This window comes from Hippopotamus amphibius, chromosome 1 (assembly GCF_030028045.1).
Source record: "Hippopotamus amphibius kiboko isolate mHipAmp2 chromosome 1, mHipAmp2.hap2, whole genome shotgun sequence".
NCBI classification, from domain to species: domain Eukaryota; kingdom Metazoa; phylum Chordata; class Mammalia; order Artiodactyla; family Hippopotamidae; genus Hippopotamus; species Hippopotamus amphibius.
Genome location: NC_080186.1, coordinates 11,408,028 through 11,427,366, shown reverse-complemented (window position 1 = coordinate 11,427,366; position 19,339 = coordinate 11,408,028). Strand labels below are relative to the sequence as shown.

Below are 19,339 nucleotides of genomic sequence, written 5' to 3'. Positions count from 1 at the left end.
TCTGCATCCTCAGCCTAACTTAGCCCTAGGCCTGACACACAGAAGGTGGTCAGCCAGTGTTTGTTGAATGACTTAATGAGTGTATGTGAAGTGCCTACACACGCCTGGCACAGCAGGCCCTCAGTGAAGGTCAGCAAGTCACATTGTATTTCTCTCTCTCAGCTTCCATCACTGCCCCTGACCTCCCCAGAAGCCAGTCTTTGTCCTCAATCCTCAGCCTAATGCCCTCTCCATATATCTGGGCCTCTGGGTTGCAGCTGTCTCCACATTGATGACCACGTATCCTGCTGGAATTTCTGGGAGAGCACGGAGTCACCCTTTCATCAGGTCCATCAGTGCCTTCACCTGAAAGTGAAGCGCTCCCTCCCCCACACTGTCTCCCTCTCTGAGTCCCTGAGAGCCTGGCCAAGTCCACAAGAAATGGTTTGGTGACCTGGCTGGGCTCTCAGGCCACAGGTGGTCTGACCCTGCATCCTGCCGGCCATATCGGCCTCTGAGGGTTCAAGATTCCTGTGCTGACTCCAGGCTTCCAAGAGCAGCTCCCCCACTACTTCCCAAACACCCCAAGCCCTGGGGACACTGCTCGGGGTCAGAAATGAGTGTGGTCCCCCTGTTGCCTGGCTGTCCAGGGAGGGAAGGACAGGAGGGCCCTCTGGTGAAGGAGGACGTGGGCCAATGAAATGGGCACCTATGGCCAGGCAGGCCCAGGGACTCACTGGTCAAGGGGGAAAGACGAGGACAGTCAGGGCTGCACCAGCCCACAGAGAGTCCAGAAGGGAGGTGGCGGAGCTGGTGGTCTGGGGACATATTGGGGCCATGGAATTTTTTTTCCCCAAAGGATACTAAACTTAAAAAAAAAAAGTAGTTGCTAATATTAAAGGATTAGGGTGTATTACATGACATTTTTGGCTTCTCTTGAAAAACCAGGAGCTTTGGAAGCCCTGGAGTCCAGCAGGGTTGCTTCCTTTAGATGGAGCGTGTGGGACCCCCGTGGCCCTATACCTACTGCGCTGACTCAGTGGGAGTGGGCGGGTGCAAGCCCAGCACAGGGCTGGCTGTGACAGTGCTCACAGAGGTGGGTCCTCATCATCGTCACCCACAACACTCTGCAGTGGGGCCCCTAGAGCTGATCTAAAACAGCAGGTACCAGCAGTCACTCTGCTCGCCCCCCGGAAAGTCTCCCCATCAGGACAGCGCTGCCTGGTGCTTCACGACATGTGGGTGTGAATGCACTGCGTCCTCCCCTGCGAGGTGGACCCGGGTTCCCAGAGGCCCACGTCACCGGTGAGGAAAGTCGAGCTCGGAAACGCCCATCAGGTGTGTGCACAGGGCACAGCCGGGCCCCCCAGAGCCTGTGTTTCATCTCCCCGGCCCCCACCTCCTGCCTCCTGCATCACCCGCAGCACTGGGACAGGCGGCTGCCCCATGCCAGATGCTTCTACCCATTTCTGATTCCATCTTGGCAACAGCCCTGTGAGGTAGGCCGTCTTATTTCCATTTTGCAGAGGGGGAAGCTGAGGTTCAGAGGGACTAAGTGACGGGCTTAGGGTCACACAGCTACGCGCTGACTCCGGGATCAGACCCAAAGATCTGGTTCCAAAGCCTGGGTCTTTCCTCAACACCCCTCCCTGATTGCTTGGTTTTCATCAATTCTGCTGGTTCGGGCTGTCACTAAGGTGAATTTGTGTTTCTTGCACCCGCATGAAGGGGACCTGGGCCTGTGTCACATTCCTGAGCGGCACTCTCTGACCCGCAGTTTGTGGATAGCCCTTGGATTCCCTCCGCCTTGCAGAGAGCTTCCCCCCCCGTCGCCACAGCTCTGGTCCCCGCAGTGACAGCTGACAGGTGCCCTTCTCCCCTCCCTGGCCCGTGTGCCCCTGACCATGGGCTCCATGCCACCTCCAGAGACATCAACCTCCTAACAAGCAAGGAAGCTGGCGCTGGGCAGGCGTGGGGCCAGTTCGGATGTGACTCCCACATGGCTGGCCTGTCGCAGGGAGAGCAATTAGGCAGCTCAGAGCTGGTGGGGGGACAGGGCAGGTGGGCCAGCTGTCCCGGCAGGATGGTGGGCCCATTCCTCTCCCCGGCCCGGGGCCCTGGCAATAGATTCGGCCCGTCTGTCTACACCTGGGAGAGCAGCGAGATGAACACCTGGGACTGGCATTTCTCTGCCAACCTGCAGGGCCACGTCTGCTCTGCAGATGACCCAGCTTCTCTCTGAGTGAAGGAGATGCTCAGACAGAGAGGGGTCCCCACGACCTTGCGCCCAGCTCACTGCACTTCCTAAGGCCCATGGGAATCCCACGGGAGCCATGGGACCTCTCCATGGCTAAATCGTGTCAGAAATGAAGCCGCTTAGAGGTCACCAAAGAATCACTGACTCAACCACTCCAAGCATAGACTCAAGGGAGCCACCCATCCGTATACCCCTCCGGAGCGCTCCATGGAACCAGACTCAGAGGCATGATTCTGTGGTCGCTTAAGTTTGGGAAACACGAGGCCGAAAGCAGCGAGATGCGTTTCGTCACTGCAGAACTTGCTAGAGCCTTGAGAAACGAATGTTCATGTTGGAGATACTATGCATTGTTTCTGAAACTTATTGACCCAGGGATTTTTTTTTTTTTTTCTTTTCCCCAGCGGAACCTTGTGGTCTGTGCCAGCTCGGGGCACTGGCCTCGGAGTCAGCGGCCTCGGGTTCCAGAACCAGCTCGGCCACTGATGCCCTGCCTGGCTGTGAGGTGAGGGGAGGGGGCGAGAGGCCACCAAGAGCCCTCTCGGCTCTAGGACTCCTGCTCCCTCCGGCCCTCTGCCTGGGCTGGCCCTGGCAGCTGGGGAAAGTTGCTGAACTAACCTGGGCCAGGTCTCGGCATCCGGACGAAGGGGCCTGTTCTGCCCGTCTCAGGGGGCTGGTGAGAGGCGGAACCGAGATCACTGTCGCCATTGTCACTGTCATCATCATTGTGGCAACACACTGCTACCTGTGCTGAGCCTCTTATACGTAGGAACTCACTGGCGGCCGCTTTGACAGTATCTTAGTGTCCCTAGTGTACAGGTGAGGAAACAGAGGCACAGCCTGGTTAAGGGACTCGCCTGTGGTTACCAGGTAGCAAGTGTCAAATGTTCACACTGAGGTTTGAACCCAGAGAGTCTGCCCAGGATCTGCATCTTAACCTTGACCCTAGTGTGCCTGTGAAGGGGCTTTGTAAACGGTAAAGGGCTGTGGCCTGGGAGTGGCATTGTTCAACGTAGTCTCACTGTGGTTCATCCAGGGGGTGTGCATGGCCTCCTGGGAGGATCTCTGGCCCTTGACTTGCAGGCTTTCAGAAGCTGGGGAGCCCGTGAGCAGCCCCCACTTCCCTGCTCTGCACCATCTCTCTCTGACGAGGAGGAGGGGTGAGCAGGGAAATCCGGGGGGGGGGGGGGCCCTCGGGGAGTGACTTTTCCACAGGGCTGGGGCAGGCTGAGGTCTGAGGCCATCGTGCCTCCTCTTGTCCTGGAGGCCCACGGAGCGAGCTTAGACGTGACCTAACCCATAGATTTCACACTGCCTTCATGTTGCAGAACATTTGTTCAAATGAAATTGTATGTATAAGATAAATAGACTGGAGCTTTGGGCTGAAGGTCAGTGAGTGTGGTGGGGGAGGTGGCCTAGGACACCAGGGAGTCATAAGACTCCACAGGCCACAGGTGGCTAACTACTGCCCTGGCCTGATTTAGAGGGGACCTGAGGCCCAGAGAGGGAGACTGACTTGCTTATGGTCACAAAGCTAGTCTTTGGCCAAACCAGATAGTGGGAGTCCAGAGCCAGGCTCCGGGCTTCTGACTGTGCTGGGCTAGGGGTGGTGGGGCTTCTGGAGAGGAGAAGCCCAGGCCTCCTCTGGAACCTGAGGGCAGGGTCTGGGCAGAGCCCTGCCTGGCCCCTTGGCAGCAGCCCCACCCCAGACCACTCCCCAGAGCATGGCTTGCGCTGCCTCGCTCCCAATTTAGGGCTCACCATCCCGTATCCATGGGGCACCATTGGCCCCAGGCCAAGGCCAGCAAGTCCCCCCAGGGCTCGGCAGAAGCCTCTGTCAGCCACAGGTCAGGTGAAGTCTGAGACGGTGGATGCCAGGCTCGGGACTTGGAATTCACCTAGATTTGACCTCTGCCCCCAGCACTTCCCGGCTGTGTGCCTCTAGGAAAACCGGGGACCCTCTCTGTGACTGTAACAGGGGCACTGCTGGGGGCTTCTGAGGCTGCCAGGAGCCAGCAGATACACCTGCCAGTCCCCTAGGCTCTCTGTCTTGGGAGCAGCTTGGGGTCTTACCTTGGTGTGCCACCTCCCTCACTGGGGGACCCTGGAGCTGCCCCAGGAAGGTGGCCTCCCCCTACCTTATGACAGCCCCCTGGAGAAGCTTCCTGATGGCAAGTCTGTGCTAAAACCCACCGGCTGGATGCTGCCCTCGGCCATGGCCCTGTGTGAGCTCTGGCAGCTGAGTCCACAGTGGGGAGCTGGTCGCAGATCCCAGGGCCTCACCCCGGACCTTCTAATTCAGGAGGTAGGGATGGAGCCTGGGAATCTGTATCCTGAAAACTCAAGGCTTGACAACTACTGATCTACGTGTGGTTCTCAAACCTCTCATTCTCTTTCTCTCTGCTCACTTTTTTTTCTACCATGAGATCCTTCCAATGGACTTTTGCATGGAGGTCCAGTGTTTAACAGATAAGAGCAGCGCTTCTAGCAGAAGGTGGGGCTGGAGCCCTGCCTGCTCGTTCTTTCACCAGCTGTGGTCACCTCTTGAGGGACCTCTGAGGAACCCCCAAGGATTCCATAGAACACAGTTTGCAAACCCCTGTTTATTCCAACTTATTCCTCTATTGAAGAAACTGAGCCCCAAAGAACTAGCCTGTACAGGACTTGGCTAGTGAGGCTTTTTCAAGTTCTCTGCAGCTTCCTGTTGGTCAGTTTTCCCTGGGGGAGAATTTGGGGGCCAGTGGCTGATCAGAGGCTATGTAGCACAATCACTGAGAACATGGACTTCAGAGCCAGATTGCTAGAGTTGAATTCGGGTTCTGCCTCTTCCTAGCTGTGTGACTTTGGGCAAGAACTTCACCTCTCTGTGCCTTGGTTTGTTCATTTGTAAAATGGGAACAACAACAGTATTTATCTTGGAGGGTTGTTGGAAGGATTATATGATTGAGTATCTGCAAAGAGTTCAAGGCACTCCTCCCTTCCAGACCAGGACGGCCCTGGGCTCTGACACGTCTCCTTATAAATGTGCCACTGGGGTGACCCTTGGGGCTTCTGCCTCAAGAACCCAGCCTTGGGCAGCCTAATTGCTTCCCACGGTCTAAATTTCTCTGCTAGCCACATCAGAGTATGTTTCTATTTGAACTCAAGAAAGAATGTTTTCAGAGCTGGTGGATTCTAGGGGTGAACATGTCAAACCCTCCCTGTTCCAAGGCAGAGAAGCCTGGATTCTCTCACAAAGCAGCACTGGAAGGGATTTTTGGACCCTGAGGGCTGTGCACACAGCTGGAGGGATGTCAGGTTCACGCAGCTCGAGACCCTGATTTCACCCCCAGGGAAAAGCTTTGATCAAGTCACCTTCAGGCTCAAGATGAATGTCAATCCGCTTCCACACTTTCTCTCTGCCTCTGGTTGAACTTAAATCCACTCAAATCCTGGAGAACACAAGCCTTGGGGCCAGTGCTTTCCAGGCTCCAAAACACACTCAGCTGGCATTTCTGAGCCCACAAGGAGCAAAGGGTTGTTACACCCACTTCATAGATGAGAACACTGAGGCTCACAGGTTAAACGACTTGCTTGAAATCAGATGCTGGGCCAGAGCTGGTGGGATTACCCAGGCCTGGCCTGGCCCCACCGGTGGGCTGCAAGGGTCCTCCCAAGGGAACAAGGCAGGCGATTTTAGATTCTCTTATTTTAGTGCAATTAACTGCTACCGGTAACCCATTAAGAGAACAATCAAAGATTTACAAAACCTTAAACTCAGAAATGCAAATGAGCAGTTAGCCAGTGTTTTCCAGGGACTCTGCTTCAGGAGCATGGCTGCTGCACCTGGCCTGACAATGTCACGACTTCCCCTGGGGACGTTCTAGGGAATGGGAATCCTGCCATTTTCAGGAAGGAAAGGTCAAGGTTTTCAATTGCTACTATTTTTGCTTCTTAAAGATCAGTCCTCTTGGGATAATTTTCTTGTGGATTCAGTTTGTTGGGGATGTAGAGTGCAGGGACGCATATTTGCTTATTTTTCAGTAACTGGGCTTTAAGACACTACGCAGTTGTGGTTCAGGTATACGTTCCCCATACCCTAGCTGCCATCAGGATGTATACCCTCCATCTGCCTCTACAGTGACACTTCACTGGTGATGTGCTATGACTTAGATATTTAAACAACTTCTAACATACAGTCAAGGTCAAACCCCTAAGTTATCTTTAAGTTTACAGGGTATTCTTTTTTATATACACTTATGAATCTATCCTTTTATAAGATAAAGTTAATTATATATATTTCCTCTTGATTCTTTATTAGCACCAGGCTTTCCCCCCCTCCACGGGAAAACGGGAAAATGGGTACAGGTGGGAGGTAGGGGAGCATGGCACGTTCTGCCCCACCTGGTGGGGTTTGAATTGAAAAAGCTTAAGAGTTGTTTGTTCAGAGCAGATGGGCTGGGGGTAGGATGTTTGGGAGGAAATGCAGGTTTTTGGTGAGAGGGCCCGTTGACATTTTATTTAATTTTTAATTACAATTTTTTTTCTTTCTTTGGCCACACCAGGTGGCTCGCGGGATCTTAAGTTCCCCGACCAGGGATTGAACCTGGGCCCCTCGCTCTAGCAGTGAAAGCACGGAGCCTAACCACTGGGCCGCCAGGGAATTCTGAGATATTTTAAAACTCATACTGTCACAGGGCTGCTGACTCCACCTGATGCAGTCCCACTACACCTGGATTCCGTGGGCGCCCAGGGTGACTGATGCACACAGCAGCAGCCAATAACCTTGGGCACTGGTGTGGGGTGGCTCCTGGGATCCCTGGGCCATCCTGCGACCAGGAGGGGACCTCCCCCCACAACTCTGGAAGCAGCAGCTCTGGTACAGCGTGGGGTCCCGTAGCAGGGCATGTGGAGGCAGTCCCCTGCCAGAGTTGGAGAGCTAGTGCCAGACCACAGCTCATTCCTGCTCCACCCTTCCCGCCAGCTCCTCTCTAGGAGTGGGTTTTCTGGGCCTGGAGGTAAAAGGCTAACAGAAATAGACTCAGTCACAAAAGCAAGGAAGAGCTAGGATGTGCCAGAGGCTACTGGTGGGTGGGGGTGGGGGTGGGGAGAAGTTCAAATCAGACCCTGCAGAGGTACTGGAGGCGCCCACATGCTGGGTCCCAGCCCCTCACTGCCCACGTGCAGGAGCCGTTCAGGGCACTAAAGACTCACTAGGTTGGAAGTCCAGTTCTACCTTTTCTGGCTCCTTGACCCTGGACAATTTACTTCGCCTCAGTTTTCTCACTGATAATGAAGCCATGGAGGATTAACTGAGTTAATACACGTCAAGCGCGCAGCACGGACCCTGGCCCACGGTAGGTGCCCAACAAATGTTAGATGTTATTGTGGTTATTACTACTATTAGGTTATGCCTGTTGCAGCACGGGTGGGAGAGCACTCAGGAGGGTCACTGAGGACAGCCACGCAAGCTGCACACTGCATAGCTCAGGGCACTGTTCACACAGTGGTAATGCAGTGCACAACCTGTGCAACTGTCCACTGGCCCTGCAGCCAGGCAGCTGTACTCCAATTTCTGACTAATAGTGACACCTGAAGTTGGACCATTTGGGGCAAGGTCTGGAGAAGATTAACAAAGGAGGTAGTGTGGCTTTTGAGTAGAGCTAGGCAGATTTGAATCAGGTGTGGCCTGGCCCTTGAGATGGCCACGGGATTGTAGCACTGATCTACCTAGGATTTGGCTAGGATTTTGGCCAAATCACTCCTCTCTGGGCCAAAGTTTTCCCCATCTGTTCCGTGCAGTGGGCTGGGTTAGTTTGGGGATGGCAAATAGCCTTTCTCCTGCCAACTCTGACTGACTGGTGGTGGCTGTGTGAGGCTTTGTAAAGTGAAAAATTGGAGGCCACTGTGGGCTGGGTAGGAAGGACTCTTTAAGTGATTAGTGATGTCTGCTTGAGGCCAGGGAGAGCGGAGCTGTGGCACGTGTCTGGGCCATTTGCCCTCCTCAGATTAGCCCAGTGGTTCTCAATCCTGGCTGCACGAGAGAAGGTTTAACCACACTCTGATGCAGGATGTAGTACCTGGCACCAGTAATTTTTTTGAAAGCTCTTCAGGTGATTAATGTGTGGCCGGGTTGAGAGCTGCTGGGGTAGATGCCCCTAAGTTCCTTGCAGTACTGCAATCTGTAACTTCTCGGCATTATGGTGCTTTGAGCTTTCTTCTGGCAGAAACTCAAGGGGAGTTAAAAGGCTAGTATTCCACCAGTCTTATTGCTGGGGAGGGTTTGTTGTTAAGCTGGGAGACAGAGGTTGAAGGCACTGGCTGTGATCATGGATTGGGGTATCCAGGTGGCCTCTTCTCAGGCCATACTGTGGAGTTTCACCCGGGGTGGACTGGCTTTGCACCTGGGGGATTTCATGGGGCTCGGAAAAGCCTGGCCCACTCTGGCTTCATTAGGGAAGCTCTGTGGCTCCTTTAATTTCTCTCTTAAGCTCCTTTCAGTCCCCAGGGAAGGTGGGACAATGCAGAGGCCCACTGAGGTCTGCAGGAAGTTACAAGCCCCAAACTCACAGGGCCCTGCTCTGGGTCTTAGGAAGGAGCGCCGGGGGGAGAAGGAAGCAGATGAAAGCTGACTGGGGCCATGGGGCTGGAGAACGCAGGGTCAGGGCGCCAGGCTCGGAGGTGGTGCATTAGGACCACGAGCAGCCCTGGATTCTGACGGCTCCTCCAAATTACAGTCAGGGTGACAAAGTCGAGATGTTTCTGGGAGGCCACCCCGGCCTCAGCCCCTCGATGGGCCCAGAATCCAGCCAGCTTTCCTCGGCCCCTCCCATCACCCCCTTAGGACCCAGCCCTGGAATTCCAAGGAGCAGGTCAGGCCGGGCTTTGCCTCCCACCCGGAGAAGATAGAAGCAATCAAATAACATAGAATTCGATCATATTTTAAAATAAGCTTTATTTAGATTTTTTTTTTTATATTTTATATTTGCATCCATGCCTTCGAGAAACCTTTCCCACGGGAAAGGTTATTTTCATCTAATGTTATCCATAACTCATTCGCTATTTGACGTAGTTCTCTTAAATAAATCATCCTTAGTAACTCTTAGAATTATCTCCTAATTTACAAAAACTGAAATGAAAAGGAACTACTAAATCATTACCAGGAGGGGTTGCAATCTTATTTTCTTGTAAGTAAAGGGCAAACAATAAAAATGAACCAAAATTAAAAAAAAAAATTCATGGGAGAAAAGTATTTCCTAAAATCTCTCTTGCTCCGGCCACTCTCCCTCACCGCCAGGTTCAGTGAAACGGGTCCGCCAAAGGCGGACTGAAAGATCCTTATTAGGTACCCTGCCTACTTTAGGTACCCTTTCCAACCCCTCAACAGGTCAGAAGGAAAGGGAGCAGCCAACTGGGGCTTTTCTGTTTGTTTTAGAGACTTTGGACAAAATATCCTATCCCTTCTGATAAGAGATGCTCCAGCATTTTAAAATCTCCTTGTTTCTTGGTAAGAGCTGAAAATGTTACTGTAGCAGAAAGCGCAACTACTATTGTTTAGAGGGTGTGTGAATTGAGCTGTTAGTAGTTAAGATGGTGCAGAGGGGGGGGATTCACAGGTTAAAAGAAAAGGGAAAGCTAGTTTTAGGCCTCCGGAGGCCCTGGCTTAGAAGCTCACGTGTTCTCCATCACCGAGCGTTACAATGCTCATGGTTCCTTTGCTGGTGAAGCCTCACTGGAGCCAACACTACCCCCCAGATAGGCAGGTGCTCCTGCTAGCCCTTCTCTCCTGGGGTGAGTGGGCTCAGGCTGCTGTGACACGCTGGAGGACAGGGCCCGAGGGATCCTGGGAGACTCTGTGAGGTGTGGTTGGAGGAACCAACCAGAACGAGAAGGGCAGAGGTGCTGGTGCTGGATGCTGTGTCCCCAACAGCCCTCCCCTTGGGATGGGTGGGCAGACACCCCCATGACACCGGCCTGGCCCACGTGCAGAATCAACCGAGGATGAGAGAGACATAGCTGCGAGGAGGAACGCATGCCCCTCCAAGACCCTCGGGGAACCGACTCGGGCCGAGGGTCCCTGTGGTCGTACCCTGTGGTCATGCGGTTGGCTATCTCGCCCCGTACACAGCCTCTCTCAAAAGACAGACCCAAAAGAAGGTGACCACGACAGCAGGCACTCTGCTCACTGAGGTCAGTGCTCTGTATTTCAGATAAATAAATATATATAGAAAGGCCTGGAGAGAGCTACAGGCGGGAATAAAGGCGGAGCGCACTTCCATGCAGGGGCGGAAGACTGGGGGAAGGAGAAGAAGAACAGAAAAAAGCAAGCTTGGAAATCCAATGGTCCCTGGGTTCTGGCCACCCTACACTCTACCTTGCACAGTTTGGCAGCAGCATGATCAAAGAACAGACACGTCAACAGAGAGCCCGCCTCCCGCCCGCCCCCGTGGAAAAATATACATTCCAATATTTATGTAATAATTTAGATAGAATAAGTCTTCTGCATTTGTGCAAATAAGTTAAACGGAACAATTTTCTTTTCCCGGTAAAGAAGGAAACGGCAACGCAATTTAAAAACTGGCAGGCCATTAAAAAAGAGCCCATTTGGCCTCTGACACACCGAGCCAAGACGGGGCCCCTGGGCCGGGCTCGCACGTCTTTGCGGAGAGTGGACCTCACCCTGATGACGATGGCGTTTGGGGGCTAAAGTGACTTGGGCGCGGCCCGAGAACGGGGTCTGGTCCCACACGTTCACACCGGGGGTGGGGGGGCGGGGCGGGACATCAAAAACAGACCACATCCTCGGGGAGACGGGCTCCAGAAGTAGCAGTTCGGACGAGGGACATTTACAAGCACGGAGTGCACAATAGTTTTGTTATTTACAAATACACAGCAGTCCTTCAAGTTTTCAAGTTTCATAAAACGGAGGGGGGGGGGGGAAGGGACCAAAAAAAATTTAAAAAAAAACAAACAAAACCCAACAAACCGAACAAAAAAAAGGAAAAAAAAAAAAAACATTGAAAAAAAACGAAAACAAACCCAGATTAACAACACAACTGTATCGCTCCGAAGACAACAGAGAGTTGACATGTTCACACACGTTTGTAGTATGTACATCAATTACAGAGGTGGCGACGCGGGGGAGGGGCCCACGCGAGGGGGGCTCGGCCGCACCCGCGCCCACGTGTGCGAGAGCTCGCGCGCACGCGCACACGCACCGACACGCACGCCCAGCCGCGCACCCTCCTGCTCGCACGCACGTCCACACGCACAGACACGCCCGCCCGGCAGCAGGCGAAGGGAGGCGGGTATCACCAGTCCGCGTCCTCCTCTATGTAATAATCAGGGGCGGTACCATCAAAGAGGCCGGGGTCAAGGGACTTCCGCTGCTTCCCTCTGGCGAAGACGCGCGAGATGGAGCCGAATCCCATCTTCTCTTTCTTCTTTTTCCGTTTTTGGTCTTCAAGATCCTCTAGTGACTGAGGAGTCGGGCCAAGGGGCAGAGGTAGAGGGGAGAAAAACAAAGGCAAGCTGAGCTGGGGCAGAAGACAGGGAGGGGCGGGGGTGGGGGATGGCCCATGGGGGCGACGGGGTGGGGGGCACCAGTGGGTAAGGATGCCAGGGTCTGCCCCGCACTCGCTAAGCGGACTTGGACCAGTTACAGAACCCTAGGACCCACCCAAGACTGTCATGAGGCTGTCCCTAAAGTGAGGATAAAAACGCTTAGAACCGTGCCTGACACATAATCTGCTGCTGGGGTTTGTACTATTATTGTCATTTAAATTCACTTTGCCTATAGCCTTCCAGTGCTTGTGGAAGGCCTGCAGAAGCCATGTCCACGCACGTTGCCACGGCTGGCCACAGGGCCCACCTGCGGGGGCGTCTGAGCAAGCGTTTCCGTGCACTGAAGAAAAAATCCCCTTGGAAAACGGGGCATAGGAGAGCCCGGAAAACCAGGAAGGAGGAAACCTGAGCTTCATGTCAGCCCAAAGCAAGGACCCGGGATCTTAAGGCTCTGGACAAGAAGCAGGACTGGCGTCGGTAGAGCGCGGAGGCAGGGGTTTGGGTTCTGATCCCGATTATGTCACTACCCGTGGAACCGTGGGGAGCCCGCAGCCTCTCTGAGCCCAGTTTTCTCGGCTGTGTAGTGTTGGGGCGGGTGGGGGTGGGGGGAGATTGTTAGCAATAACGACGAAGACAGTGAGGAGGGGGAGGTCGTCCTGTCGGGGTAACTATGGGACTGGGGTGGTGTCTGCAGGAGAGCTTTGCAAACTGTCAGATGCCTCATGTAAAGATGCAGGGCGGTGTTATGGGTCAAAAAGGTGGAGTTTAGACTAGACTAATGGTTCCCCAAACCACGTCATGATTACCTGATTTCCAGCCTCCCACCCCAACCTGGTGGATGAGAATCTCCAGGGCGAAGGGCCCAGGAATCTGCATTAGACAAATCTTCACTGGTGGACCCTGATGCAGACGAGCAGTCCAGAAGACCAGCGTGTGGGAACCCTGGGACTAGAGATCTCATCTCAGAGACTCCATCTGACCTTCAAATTTATGTTGTTTTCCTCCCTACAGCTCCCTCCTCACTCTGAGGATAGAGCATTGAAAGGCTAAAAATGAATTTTAAAATGTTTCCTGCAGCAAGGGGCCCAAAGAACCCAGGGCCTGGGTCATCGGCCTTTGGCTGCCAGGAGAAGACACTCTCCGGGGCTGCATGCAGGATATGTGATGCAGTTAGTAGCTCCACAGGTCTGGAAGAGGACATGGAAGGGCAGACCTAGGTGCTGAGTCTGGCTTAGGCACCAACCCACGTGTGACTGAGGTAGTGGCTTTACTCCTTTCTGCCCTGGGTGCCCAAGTGTGAACGTGGGGATGTTGAGGGCCCAGGAGAACAAGGGTGAAGTCACCGTCAAGGTGGGGTGGAGGGAGGGCCTGAGTGGCCAGGGAAGGCACACCTACCTGTACAATGGGGTTGTGCAGGTTCTTCTGAACCGGGCCGGGACTGTCGCCCTGTAGCCAAAGGAGAAGAGGAAGATGAAACAGCAGAGACACAATGACACAGGAGAGCACAGGTGGCCTGTGGAGCATGGGGTCTTCTGTGGAAGGAAGCCATCCCTTAGGGACCACCCTTCCTCTGTACTGGGGAATCCACCCTCCACCCCTAAAGTAGACACTTCCAAATGACTCAGTGATGGCACATGGGGTTCATGAAGATGCAGCCCGGACCAGGGGTCCTGGCCAGAGGCCCTAGGGTGCTCTCCTGCCTGCTCTGGCTTCTAGACCCCTAATGCCCTCTGACCAATAAGTCAGTCACTCAAAGTCTAAGTTCCTCTCCCAGTTGGTCCATTGAGTTAGAAATGAAGTTGGTTATACTTGGTGGTTTTCATAAAGTATAATTTTATAGAAAAAAGCACAAAAATAAAGAATTTGGGGACAGGAAGACTTGTGAGACTATGCAGCCTCATCTCCCCTACAAACAACACAATGAATCTCTTATTTTGTGGAGGGGCAGACAGGGCTCATTAGTGTGATTTACAGATATACAGAGAGGTTCCAGACAGTCCAATATTAGAGAGCTAATTAAAACCAGAGCTACAACTCAAATTCAAGACCATCTGGTTCTTCCTGGTCTAGTGCTCCTTCCTGTGAGTGTGCAAAAGCCCTCATCACATCCCAGAATCAGTCAGCCCTGCCTGGAGGTGGGTAACATAGATCATTGGGAATCACAAAAGTCATTACTAGGGAGACCCCTGGTGGTCATTTCTGGAATTGCAGGCAAAGGGCAAGAAACAAAGCGCGTGTCACCTGAGCCAATGTCCATCAATCTTCTCCAGCCTCTCTGTGCTGAGTCCCCGACCTCTGCTCTAAATAAGTGACTAGGGCATGAAAGGATGGGGAGGTCCTTACTCCAGGCCAGGCTGTTCCTGCTGGCTCCAGGCCAAATGCCTGAGAACAGAGGGTTACCTGAGCTATTTTCAGGCTCTTCCTGGCTTACCTGTGTGCACATCTGTTGAGATGGGGGATGAAGGTGGTTGAGGGCGGGCAGAGATGGAACAAATGGTAGTTTAGTCTTTAGTCCCATCTCAAGGTTTGCAAACAGAACCTATTTGGCAGGCAGCTTAGGTAGGTTGGCCCTGTATAAGGTCTTTGCCAAATTTATGGGGAAGAGAATGAGGCCAGAGCCCACTAAAATGCCTACATGTAGACGACTGGCTTATCAAAGCACCCATTGCCTGACAGCAGGGCCCTGTGTAAAAATATGCCAGACCTGCTGCCTGTAGCAGCAGGTATGTGTCAAGGCCAAGTTGGGCAAAAGGTTAGGTCTCAGCCAAATGCAATTCAAGAGGCCTTTAAAGAACCCTTTCTGCAGAATGGACTTTCTAGCAGTATTTCGGCTATCAAAGCCCCTGTGGGCCCCCCCATGGGAAGACAAAATATGGCCCCTGGGAAGGTATTCTCAGATACTATAGGGTATCTGGCCTGCACTAAGAACAAAGGGCACTGCTGGCCATAGGTATAACTCAACAGTGGTCCCTCAGAACAAGAGAGTAACATCAGAGGCCCCTCTACTGGCCCACTTTCCTGGCCTTGGTACTGTCTTTCAGGACAGCGTTTGTCACCAGGGTTCTCTCGTGGAAACAAGAGAAGAACAGATTGCTTCCTTAAAGCCCCAGTGCAAACAGAAGAATCCCAGCCCTGAGTGGGAGTCTGAAGTGATCTCCTCCCCATCCCGATGTGGCTTTGTGAGGCCCCAGCCAGCAGTCTCTGTTGCCCACGTCAACAGGCTGAGGCAACTTATTTCAAGTTTAGTCTTAGCTATTTTTATTAGGTGCTTTTCATTGTTATTGTGGATTTGAAAAAAAAAAATGCATCCATTAAGATTACGAATACAGAAAAGTTACTGATTTTTATCAATTGATATTCTACCGGTACCGTTCTGTACTACTCATCATTAGTCTAATGGCTTTTCAGGTTATTCTCTTGAGGTTTTCCAGGTAGATTACCATCTCACTGGCAAGTAATGGTCATTTTGTCTTTCTTTCCCACTATATCCACCTCATTCCTTTTATATTATCCATCTCGCTGGTTAATAAAACATCAACTGTGTTTTTGAGAAAGCCTTCCTGTGCATTTGAAGACCTAAGTCTACTGTGTCTTCAGGACACTGCAGGGGAGCCCTCTGGATTATCATTCGGGTGATGGAACACACATGAAAAGTGGCCCCCAAGCCGTGACCCCAGTGTTTCACATTAAGAGTCTTGAGTAGCGTCTTCCTGTCCTCAGATGCTTGACCCACCTGCCTTTGTTCACCCCCTCACTCCTGAGGAGCCTGTCTATCCTACCAGCCATCAAAAGTTAGGTGGCTACCTGCACCTCTTGGTAGCTGGGACCCAGTATGAAATCAAAAAGTGTGTGATTAAGTAAGTGAAGCAAACCAACTTAGAACAAATTCACTGGATGCCTCTCCAGAGGGAAAACGTGCAAAAACTCCTAGCGATTAAAAAAAAAGATCCGGCTCATTCCTGGATGAAGAATCAAGAAAGAGCTGGCTCTGTGGGGAAATGGGGGTGGTGGTGGTGGTGAGGTCCTGAGCTCTGGAAGGTACAGTCTGGGAGCAGAAGCCCACGGTCCCAGACACAGCCCACCAGAGGTAAGCCCAGGCTGCTCAGACCCTGTGGCCGACCCAGGCCCGCTTTCCTCAGGATTTTCCTTGCCCTCCCGGACACAAGGAGCCAACAGGCCTCATTTCTTTCTCTCCCCACATCCATCTCTTCTTGCAAAAGGAAAGAACAGAACAGGAAATGCCTTCGCCAGAATGCTCCCTGGGTGGACGAGAGGAAACAGCGGGTAGGTCTTCACCCCTCCACCCCCACCCCTGTGTTTCTGGGCGGGGCCCATGGCCCAGGCCCTGCTGCTGCTGGCCTTACGTTGCAGAGGGAGTGCGTCCGGTGTCGAGGGGAGTTGATGTCGCTTGGCGTGGACGACCGGTCGCCTTCAGCGGCAGATGCGTCGGAGATGACAGAGGGCTGCCGGGAGTGGCAGGGGCTCACCCTGACCGCTGGAAAGCAGGGACAGCTGGTGAGTGAGGGATGGAGAAAATATCCTCGCCCTCACTGCCTTGCTGGTCATTCCATCCAGCGCCCCCATTATACAGGTGGGAATACTGAGAGAAGAGACTTGCCCAGCTCTCTGCCCTTCTACTCTACGGCCCCACGCGTCACCAGATAGCCGCTGCTGGTGAGAATCTGCAGCCTCTGGAGACAATTAGGCCCCCACCAACCAGGGTGAAGGAGAAGGGGCAGGAGTTTCCAGGGACTTTGGTGACTATCCTCATAATGCTCCCACCACCTGGACCTTCCCTAGACCTGGTGCAATCCTAACCGCTGGTCAATACCAGCTTCCCAAGTGAGAAGCTTTGAGGCCACCACCAGCTCCTACTTTATCCCATCCCCTCACCCCACACCCAAGCAGCAGCAGTGCCCCCAAACATAGCCCCAAATCTCGCTGCTTCTCACCAGCCTCACCGCCACAACCAAAGCCCGGGCCATCACTGTCTCTTGTCTAGAAGACCATGGTGGCCTCCCAGAGGGCCTCCCTGCCTCCGCTCCTCACTGCAGTGAGAGCCAGGCATCCAGTCTCTCTTGACCTGGGGGTAGATACATGTGGTCCTCTTCCAAGTCGAGGGGATACAGCCCTGCCCACCCCACCAGCCTCGGCTCACGTCACACTGGCTTTCTGATGGTGCCCAACACATGCCATCTCCCTCCTGCCTCAGCCTTCGCTGGTCCTGCCCTTCAGGCACGTTCTCATCCTTCAGGTCTCAGCCTTGTCCCAAGAGAGACCTCCCCCAGTTAGCGGCTCTCCCCACTGTCTTTTTTTCCCCATCAAAGCACCTGTTTTCCGTTGATTTCTCTCCCTGCACTGACTATAATCTGTAATCATTCTTTGTCAGATTGCTCTGTTTTCTGTCTTCTTACCTACAATGCCGACTTGATGAGGGCGAGCACTCTGGGTGTCTTATCCATGTCCAACCCCAGAGCTCATGGCACTTGGTACGTAGTAGGTGCTCAATCAATAGTAGCTGAATGCCTGAAAGCCCACCCAAGTCCCCCAACAAAGGGCTGTCCTGCCTGCAGGTGCCGGCACTGGATGGAGGAAGCACTTTCTGCTCAACAAGACTGCGGGCCTACTGTGTGCAGGCAGCACGTGAGCAGAGAGGGCTACGTTACAGAGAAAGACAATCCTTGCTGCCAATGGTCATATGGAGGAGTGCGGGGGCTTTGGAGTCGGGGACTTGGGTTCCCAGCTAGGTGACAGCAGGACCTACAGGCTCCAGAAGCCAGCTGCTGGTCTCCAGCCTGCACCTGTCACACAAATGAGGCCGCTCACAGGAGGGACAGAAAATGGAGCCAAGTGGGCTGCAGATGTACAGAAGGGTTTGGGGCTTGTACTCTGGCCAGTGGGTACAGATGTTCACCAGAGCTGGGCCCCCTTTCCCCCAGTGCCTGGAGCAGACACCTGTAACGTGTATTTCTGGCCCTTCCCCACATCCAGTGATCACCTGGGGCTGTCAACTGAGGAGTTCTCCCTGTCTCCCTGAGGAGGGCCAAAGGATGCCCATGTGACCAAGACTGGAGAATCAGTGCATCCACTGCCAGACATAGTGATTGGTCCAGGGGTAGGCACGTGACCCTGGCTGGCCAATCAGAGTCCTTCTTTGGGATTAATATACACACAGAGAAAGATTTCTCTTTCTCAAGACTTTTGAGCTGCAAGGACCCTAAAAGCCTAAAACTGCTGGAGGCTGTTTTCTGCTTTGTGGAAAGAGGTGGCCTAAAGATGAGGCCAGGGACTTCCTGGGTGGTACAGTGGTTGAGACTCTGCCTGCCAATGCAGGGGACACGGGTTAGATCTCTGCTTCGGGAGGATCCTACGTGCTGGGGAGCAACTAAGCCTGTGTGCCACAACTGTTGAGCCTGTGCTCTAGAGCCCGTGAGCCACACCTATTGAGCCTGTGTGCTGTAATTACTGAAGCCCACGCGCCTAGAGCCCGTGCTGCACAAACAAGAGAAGCCCCCGCTTGCCGCAACTAGAGAAAGCCTGTGTGCAGCATCAAAGACCCAACACAGCCAATTAATTAATTAATTAATTTTAAAAAAATGAGGCCAAATGGAGGCAGGCAGAGCTGAGAGATGGGGAGAGTCAGACAGACCCAGGTATTATCTGAACTTTGGGATCCAGCTTTGCCTGAGGGCCATCTCTTAGACTTTTCAGTTACCTGAGCCATGGCCTCTGCCCTACATCCCCCAAAAAGCAGTTAGAGTGTAAATAAAGAGGCCGCCTCCCGCAGTGGGTCAGATGGCCTCCTGAGACGCCCCCCCAGCCGTGGCTGGGCCGCACTCACCTTGCCGGTCCGCAGGGTGGGGGGGGTGTGAGTGGTAGAGTGTCTGCTGGCTCTGCCGGATGGCTGCGGTCAGAGGGAGGTCCGCCTGCACCACCCACTCCTGGTTGCCGTTGAGCACCGTCTCGCCCGGCATGGCGAGTGAATGCCGCTTGGGGACGTCCTTGGTCAGTGTGGCTAGGGACTGCTTGGCCTGGAGAGACAGCCGGGGGACAGGAAGAAGACAGTGTGATCAAGAGGGCCTCTGGGCCTACTGCTTGGGCATCATCCACCATCGTGAGAGAGCCACGAATCCATCTCCAGCTCCGTACTGCGTGCCAAGCAGTATGTCACGTGAGGGTTTGCTTTGGGGTTCGTTACCCCTTAGTTCCTGCCAACACAAAGTGAGACCACAAAGGGGGACCGAGGACACACTTAGCACCCAGTCTTTTGGGTTCTCCAGGAACCAGCTGGGATTTGAACGAGGTGGTAAGAAAATGGTGTTTTGTCTTTCATCACCTTGCCTCCTCCCCAGTTCAACCTGCGGTGGCCCCTTCACAAGCTGCTGTGCAGCCCAGGCTGGGGACAGGGCGGGTCCTCAAGCTGGCTCTCAGGATCACAAGAGAATACGTGGGACACAGGGAAACCCAGGGACAAGCATGGGGCTGAGTTCGGGCAGGTGGGATAGTCAGACAGCTCTTCCTTGGCGTTTCCTTTCTCCGTCCCGTGACTGAGGTCTCTCCCAG

At 53.6% G+C, this 19,339-nt stretch overlaps 1 protein-coding gene across 4 annotated transcripts in view; it reads right to left on the bottom strand.

Moving 5' to 3' along the window:
• The window catches only part of KAZN (kazrin, periplakin interacting protein), a 169,609-nt gene that overhangs the window by 36,688 nt on the left and 113,582 nt on the right, over positions 1–19,339 (bottom strand). For all 4 annotated transcript variants that reach the window (XR_009047708.1, XM_057696929.1, XM_057696937.1 and 1 more), the window contains 4 exons: positions 18,618–18,807; positions 16,141–16,271; positions 13,172–13,222; positions 11,568–11,691 (listed from right to left, as the gene is read on the bottom strand). Coding sequence is in view for 3 of the 4 variants with exons in the window: in XM_057696929.1 (XP_057552912.1) it covers positions 11,568–11,691; positions 13,172–13,222; positions 16,141–16,271; positions 18,618–18,807 (496 nt within the window). In the remaining variant the exon portion in view is untranslated. The remainder of the gene's footprint in view (positions 1–11,567; positions 11,692–13,171; positions 13,223–16,140; positions 16,272–18,617; positions 18,808–19,339) is intronic.